The following is an 8,452-nucleotide window of genomic DNA, read 5'->3' as shown; positions in this document are numbered from 1 at the left end:
TCTTATATTTTTCTGAAAGGGTTCTCTACTTCAAGGATTCTTATATTTTATTTTTTTTTAAGTATCATCTGCATAATAAGGTAGCCATCCTCAATATACAGGCTGCATTAAAAATGCTCTGACACTTAATGCATCTAAAGTAAAACAAACATAAAAGCAAAACCAGGGAATGAATGGAAAATATTAATTTGATTCTTCAACAGAAATGATGAGCAGCAAAGTCTGATGCTCTATTACATTAGTTCCACATACACTAGTTGCCACATTCAGATGGGGTGATTTTTGAAATTCTGATTTCAGTTCAACTACTTGAGCAGTTATTCATGATTTATACTGATATAATTGAGAATGGAATTTGGACCTGTGCACAGAGTGTCTTCTAATTTTGCTTACTGAGATTTAGCTATATTAGGATGGGCCAGATCCAATGTAAATTGCTATATTTGACTTAACTGACCTAGAGCTGCTGATTGTATCCCTGGCAGGTACAGAGACATCTGAGATGAGTAGGAATACTTTCTGTATTTTCAAAGTTATGCTTTGGAAAGCTAACTTTGGTCTGGTTCTAGTCTGCAGTCTTTTATGATACAGAAATAATTTATTTACATGCACAACAGCTCCTTTAAGAAATCTCTAACATAATACCTAAAGTATAAGAGAGAAAATAATATTTTGTTATGGCATATTCAGTTTCTTAAACCTGCCTCATAGTTTGATGCCTTACAGTTGAAGCATTTCACCAAGGATTTCCCAGACTGGAAAATGATTCCAGAAACAATTTGAAGTTCCTGGCTGCATTACACAATTAGACATATTGTACAATTTTGTATCGTTTTTTTGATTCTTTCTGTGGGAAATGTTTACCCTCCATAACCAATACTAAAGAAACAGAGACCAAATATCATTTTAGAAAGAACTAGAGTATAACATGTTAAGTTTTGCTAAAATTAATTTCAGAACAAAAAACCATTAAATTATGATCAGCTGTGTCGCTATATACAAGTACAGCATGAACTGGCTAAGACTAATTGCTTTTTTAATGTTTACTTGCTGGAGAATTAGATAATACAAAGCAGGAAAAGCTAAAGACCATTTAAAATCTTTAAATGAATTGTCTTAAACAACACTAAGCACCAGATGATCAGCATGGAATGTTTTGTATGATGCTACAAAACATACTTTTCTCAGCTTTGGGAGGTGAAGCTGATGTTAATTTTCAAATATCAAATAAAAATCACTTTGTAGTTCTTTTTGTCATGTTAGCTTTATAAAAGTTCTTTTCGTGATAAATCGGGTTCTTAGTTTAGTACTGATACATGCTGCTGAAATTCTCTAAAATAAAATTGATACTCTTCAAATAAATTGAACAGATCTTGGCAGGCAGTTCAGCAGGAAACAGTATAGTTATACAGACCTTTTTTATAGTTGCAAGGCTCRTTAAAAGATTCTGAACCTTGACTTATATTGTTTCATATTGTAATTCACTAGCTTCTTAGTTTTGCGCTTCTACAACTGTTGGCAGGGACATATTTTAAATAGATCACTGAAATGAGTTGAGTTAAAAAGGAAAACCTTAAGAAAACCCTGAACTACTGCAAAACTTAGATCAGTTCAGTGATATTGTATAGTATGTATGGCCCTCAAAACTGATATTAAAACAACTGAGATGGTAGTGAACTGCCACGTGGCGTGAACAAGCAGTCAGTGATTTCTTAAAATCAGTTTTGTTGCTGGAGAAAATATGACACTCTGACATCAGTTCTTTAGTTACAGGTTTAATGTCTTCTTGGTGTGAATGCTGCTACTAGATTTTAAGTATCCTTTATTGGTGAAACCCATATATATATATATGTATATGTGTATATATATATATATATATGCACACACACACACACTGAAGTGATGATTTGCAACAATTTTCTTCCTTTGTTTTGAAAGATACGTATCCTTTACACTTAGAACTTCACTTTGTCTTCTGTCAAAAACAATTTTATTTGCATATGACTGTAATGAATAATTTGTTCTCTTATGATATCTGCAATATATCTCCTTGCTGGGCTGTATACTGGGAATAAACTTACATTACCTGAAATTTCACTTTCTGTTCATTTGCCAATTCAGTTCATTTTTTAAACTTAAAAAAAGAAGATTCTCCTGCAAAATGATTATTCTCATTTCTTCTAACAGAAGGGACCGCTGCATAGTTGATCAAGGAGATGTGGAGGTAGGCTGACAAAACAGAGTGAAATTAGGAATTTCAATTAATATGCAATCAGTCCATACTGGCTAGCATGGGTTCTAGTTTCCTAACCTGAAACTGCCTGAATTAGTTATGAGAGCACAAACTAACAAAAAAATTAACTGGTGGTAAATTGACAGAAAGTGAGAAAAGAGGGTCTATTGCTTAGTAGCTTTGCTCATATGCTATAGTTCTTTAAAATCATCTAAAAAATCCCTATGGTTTATGGTGTTTTATTACACAGAACAGAAATTTTGTGAATACAGTGTTTTATGCCCATGAGAAAATTGGAGTTTGTCATTGACCTAAATGGAAATATTCACAAAGAGTGAATGTGCTTAAGTGTTTGAAGAGCAAATTTTTACCTAAAGATCTGTCATCATCAAACACTTCAGGAATATTGGTATATAGTTACAAAACAAGATATTCTTAAAATAAATTAGCAAATATCTTTTAAGATTTAAAATACTGCTATGCTTTTGTCTGTATAAAGAAATAGAATAAGACCCCCCTTATTTACAGTTTTAAATGATTTATAAAATTCATATTTCATTCTTGATGTTTAAAAAAAAATGTTTACCTAAATGCCTACAGAACCTCAGCCCTGAACTTAAGGGACCTACCTTAACTGAATCTGGTTCAAAGATACATATGGCATATGTTGAAAGTGAAATTTTCAGGTAAAACATTGGGAACTTTACAGAACAAGCAGGAAGAACATCACTGACTAACTGTAACAAGTAAATTATAAACTAAAGTACAAGGTCACAGTTGCCTAAAAGGTCTATGCCTGTATCATATATGAAGCATATATTTTAAATAGAGATTTGTTTCTTACTGGCTTGAATATTGATATTGGTTTGAATACATGGCCAGAGGAAAGAAAAATGGTAAAAAATTGATATTACATAAAAATAAACATTACCATTTTTTGCTGGAAAAAAGCTTTATAAAGCATGCATTAAAAAAAATAGAACTTCCCACAAGCACTGAGGAAAATGAGACAAGCTGAAGAAAATCAGTGTTTTCTAGTGGTCATTTAATGACACTTGCAATCAGTAATTTTTTAATGTTTTTGATTAGACAGAGCTAATCATTTACATAATTTTAAAGACTGCAGTGCCTTATCTTGTAGAACTTAGGTAGGCAACCTAAGTGAACTCAGTGGAAGTTGAATACACCCTCCAGATACTATTACAAACACTGTTTTTAATGCTCAGGTCTTAAGTCTAGTCAATGGCAAATGGTAAATTAATTAATCAGTACTTTCAGAGTAGTAATATTTGACCTCTTAATTACTGAATTTGATTGTTAGAGTATCTTAAAAATGTCAGTAAGAACTGCCTTTGGTTTAAAACACTTAAGTAACCACTGTTATGGACTTATAAAATAGCAAATATCTCTTATCAAATATACAACTCTAACAATGGAAGTCAACTACTCTAAGAAGTTTCTTCATCAGCAACATCAAGGAAAGTTTGGCCTGTACCCCATTCCAACAGCGTGCCTTAAACATGATTTTGATGGATTGTCAAGATGAGGAAGATGGTTTGATTCACACTCTCAGTAACCAAAGAAGTTTCTTCTTGGTGACAAAATGATTATTTGCTTGAATTAATTTAAAAACATTTTAACACACATCAGACTGGAACCGGGCATATGTTACTTGCCTATAAACACTGAAAATTTGCTATGGTGGACAGTAAAAATTCAGCATGCATCAGCAATTCTTGTAGTAAGAACTGATGGTTTTCTTCCCTGTTCTATAAAGGTAATGATGACAATGCCATAGCACTTACTATCAAACAGGGACTAGGCATAGTATATACACAAAATTTATAAGAAGTCAGAAAGAAGTACAAGGGAGCCACAATCTCTTCTATTCCTAGTAGCTGTTGTTATGCTCAGTATAATACAATTTCAAGAGGCCCAACATACTAAAGATTATATTATTTACATGTTGCCTCTATTAAGACATATTGTTTTAATTCTTTTAATCTTTCAGTTAACTTAGTTTCCCTAATAAAGAAGAAAAGTCAGTAAGTATAACCTGATAAACAACAAATCCACACCTTAGAACAGTTGCCTCAATGAAAAAACGCATCTTTATTCAGTTAGCTTTTCCTTTTCAGCATGTTTCTGCCGCCTCCTTCGGAGCTGCAGCTGCAGCCGCAGTCTGTTTGTGAAGAAGAATTGTTTCCAGCCCATTTCCTGTGCCAGTTCTCGCATTTCAGGTGTAATTGTGTCACACAAGTTCTCCACAATACTTTCCCACAGCGTGTTACTGTTACATATCTAGTTATAAAAGAAAGCAGAGGCTTAAAAATCGTAATAGGCTTATTCATTGCTCACTGATTGTTTTTATTTGCATGAAATGTGATTAGACAAGACAACCACCATGTATGAAGGTCACTGTAAGTGTGAGGTGCCCACCTGCTCTCTTGAAAGACACAGCGTTAGCTGAAACCCCCARCGGCATCAGTGGAAGTTTTGTCCAGTGTTGCCAGTGCAAGATACTACACAGTCTTCTGTTAAAAATGCTGATGGTTTCTTTTGGTGTGATACTGCAGACATTTCTACTACATTGAAACAGGGGAGATGTAATGCCACATTCTTTCCTGGTATAAAATTCATACAGCGCCAGTGAAATCAATGAAGCTGGGTAAATTTATACTACACAGCTTGGCGGGATGTGGAAATCACATCACAAATACATACCTGTTTTCAAGGTAAGTAAATGAAGCCAAATGCATTTGTTCATGGTACAGTTCACAATTGCCTTTGGAGTTTATCAAAAGCCTGCATTTTTGCAATACATATGCAAATACTATAGAAACACATTTTTATCAGAAATGTGATTTTATGAGGCTCTCACAAGCATTGTAGGGATTAAGTCTGTTTCTCAGCAGATGCTTCCCTCTTAAAGAGTGATTCCATAAATAGAAACAGGTGAAAATATTATATTAGAAATAATAAGAAAAAGTGATGTAATTTGATAGCTAAGACATATCCATCACAAAAAAAGATTAGGAAAATAGATTGCATCATTATATATTATCTGGCCATTATARGTGATACCAGGGCCTATTAACATTGATTCTTCTTCTAAATGCTCCAGTCTTTTAAAAGCTTAATTGCACTCATTTAAGTCGACTTGTACTAGATTACTCCAATGCAAGTGACAGGTTTGTCCCTTATAATAAGTAACAGAAATAGAAATGCAAAAGACTTGGTATAACCTCTATTTTTACGTCTTCCTACCTGTGGAAAGTGCTGATATACCAGAGTCATATATTACTTCCCCTTTCAACAACTGGATACTTTGAACCTGTCATTCACTGACTTCAGGAAGGCTGTATCAGAATACAGTGTGGTCCTATTTCTGTTCTCGAGGAATTGTAAGGATGATCATATTGTAGGCACGCACAATATGCTAGCATATTTCAGCAAAGAAAAAACAGGGATTATTGGGGAAAAATTGCTACAGAAGTCCTGAAATAAAAATAGATGCATTTTTACAGTTTTCTTTAAATTTTTGCTTGGTATCTTGCTCTAACTGTTCTACTGTTCCTATGAAAAACAGACATCATTAAGTTAAAAGTAGAGGAGACTGGTTTTTAGTACCATATATTGTATTTTCAAATACAATGTTGTATTTAAATAAATAAATAGTTATAAAACACAATATACAATACAGAAAGGAAAAAAAGATAACCAGTCATTATCATTGTTTTCTCTGCACGCTAACGGCTTCTGGGCTGCATAGCACCAGCCAGCTCTTCCCGTCCGTAACTGCGGAGGGGGGCACGAGCTGGGGCCGCACCGGCAGGGCCCGCGCACGCCAGCTGCGGCTGCCGCCCCGTCCCCCCGGGCACCGCTCAGCTTCCCCCTGCATCGGGAGCTGAGCTCCCTCTGGCGGGAGCAGCTTCCTTCAGCACATAGAAAGAAGCACTTTCCTTCTCGTAGTTTAAAAATAATTTTGCCTTTTTTGAGCATCTAAAGATCTTGAGCAATATAAACTAAAAGAATCCTGTACTAAGCTTGTGCTGAAAGTGTATTTCAAAACCTCATGCAATGCCTGAATAGGGATGTCCAAATTAGGGCTTCTGTAGATTGATGCTTTTTGAAAAAGAKCTTCTTTTGTAATATTTAAAGCAGCACCTCGTGAAAATCTAAAATACTTCAAATCCGAGTATTCAGATCCCTTCAATATGTGAACTACACAGTGAGAGAAAAACTAATGCCATGCTTTGTGTAATAAAGATTTGTTTTGCTCGGCCTACATGGACRCATTGCACAGGAGGGAAGTACAGTGCCTTTGACACCTCACTTTTCAGTCCTGAGTGCAAAGCCTGTTCCAGACCATTACCCATCATCAGGGCTCAGCAGCAAGGGCAGAGACGGCCAGGAGCCTGCTCCTGAGCTGAAGGAGCTAGTGCTCAGCACTCCGCGAACGGTGAGGAACCGAAAGGCAGCGCAGAAGCCCTATCTCCCTTCCAGGCACAGCGCGCGTGAGGCACAAACCTCCAGAATTCCCTCCTTCCATTTTCCACCTCCTGTGCTCCCTTTAATTGTAACAAAAGTTCAAAATCTGCTAGAATATATTAATATAACTTCAATATACTATTCCCCCTATTTGAAAATCTGAATACGTTATACAGTCCCATATAGAATAGCACTACAACCTACAATAAATTAGTCTAGAAACGAAAATTCTTAGTACTAGGACAACATTTTAATCTCTTAAAAATACTGCTGGAATGTGAGGAAGGGGGCATGGTATTACTAGTTGTAACAGAGTATTTCATTGTGCCAAATTTTATCTTCATTATTATGCAAGTTAATTCTTTCCAGGATTTCCTTAAATACCAGCATATCCAAGGTGTTGTGTTAAACTAATGAAGTTTACTATCCTCCACTCTAACTAGTCCTATACTACTCACTCTCTGCAAATCACAGATAGATTCCAAGTATACTAATAAACCATTTCCTGATCTCCCTTCTGTCCATTCTCCTCCTCTCCTTTAGTCTTTTTTTATCCTCTCATCTGCTACTGGTTGCTTCCCCATCACAATATAAACAATTTTACCTTCAAACTGAAATAAAAATAAAGTTCTGAACTCATCAAGCATGTCTACCCACACATCTGCCCTTCATCTCTAAAATTCATGACTTGCACTATTCTCCTATCATGCCATTTCCTCCTGAGGTCTCTCTTTACACTGTCTTCTATTTCTTGTGCTCGGTTGAACTCGCTCTCACCAAAGTATCTACGACATGTTTGTAGGCACACCTTAGGAACAGCAGTACAACCTTGCCCTCTTGAACTGTCAGCAGTCTGCAGCAGCACTTTGCTTGAAATCTTGGGCCACATAACCTCAAAAAAATACAAACCTCGTGAGTAACCTCATTCCAAATACAATTCAGAGAGGTACTCTCTACCAGAGACGCATCCTCTTCTCCAAACTAAGAGGCTAATCTGTCTCTCTGAAGCCATTCAGTGAGTATCTAGCTGTTACATTAGATTTAAAAACTAAATCTGTTTTTTAATCTTCATCCTAAGGTCTCAACATTACCAAAGTTTTCAGTGACTGTAAAACTGACTGTAAAATCCACAACTTGACAGACTTCATTCTAGGTTCCTAGGTTTTCTCTTTAATATACTTATCATCCTACATTTCATAAAGTAAAACCCTTTATTTGTACCTGAGTTACCACAACAGCCTTTTCTCTTGCTCTGACTGGGATAAAAATGCAATTCTGAGGTATTCAGCATGCAGCTGCAAAAATAATTTTCCTAGATCATGGCTTAGAACACGTTATCTCTTTCTGCCTTTCCAATTAGCTGACCCTACACTGAGCAGGAAGCTGGAGTAGATCACCTCCCAAGGTCCCTTCCGACCTCAGTTACCCTATAATTTTCTCTTTTTGCACCAGTTGCTTGGTCCTCACTCTTAAGGGACTTCCAGGCTATCCTTTCCCTATTTGCCACCCCTCATTCAGCACTGAGAGGCTACCCTTAGCTCTGATCAGCCAACAGCACCAACTTCCATTATTCACTTGTTAAATTTTCAATTGAGCACATTCATCCTCTTTCCCATATTTTCCTGATGCTTGGAAAGAATTTCCTAGTAAGCACCCATAAAGTCATTTCATTCTTCTCCTGTTTCTTAAAACTCTTTGCTGCAAGGTCTAATAAAAAAAAAAAAACAA

General features: G+C 35.9%; 1 protein-coding gene across 5 annotated transcripts in view; it reads right to left on the bottom strand.

Moving 5' to 3' along the window:
• Positions 1-4,325: 4,325 nt before the first annotated feature.
• FBXO36 (F-box protein 36) overlaps positions 4,326-8,452 on the bottom strand; it is a 30,764-nt gene continuing 26,637 nt past the window's right edge. For 3 of the 5 annotated variants that reach the window (XM_026087039.1, XM_026087036.1, XM_026087038.1), the window contains one exon: positions 4,771-7,616. In XM_026087039.1, coding sequence (XP_025942824.1) covers positions 7,374-7,616 — 243 coding nt within the window. In that variant the 3' untranslated portion in view covers positions 4,771-7,373. Of the gene's footprint in view, positions 4,535-4,672; positions 7,617-8,452 lie in introns of those variants that run through there. The other 2 variants (XR_003256929.1, XM_026087037.1) reach the window with 2 other exon arrangements.

Source organism: Apteryx rowi, unplaced genomic scaffold (assembly GCF_003343035.1).
Source record: "Apteryx rowi isolate R43461 unplaced genomic scaffold, aptRow1 scaffold_70, whole genome shotgun sequence".
NCBI lineage: Eukaryota > Metazoa > Chordata > Aves > Apterygiformes > Apterygidae > Apteryx > Apteryx rowi.
This window is presented reverse-complemented; position numbering and strand designations above follow the sequence as displayed.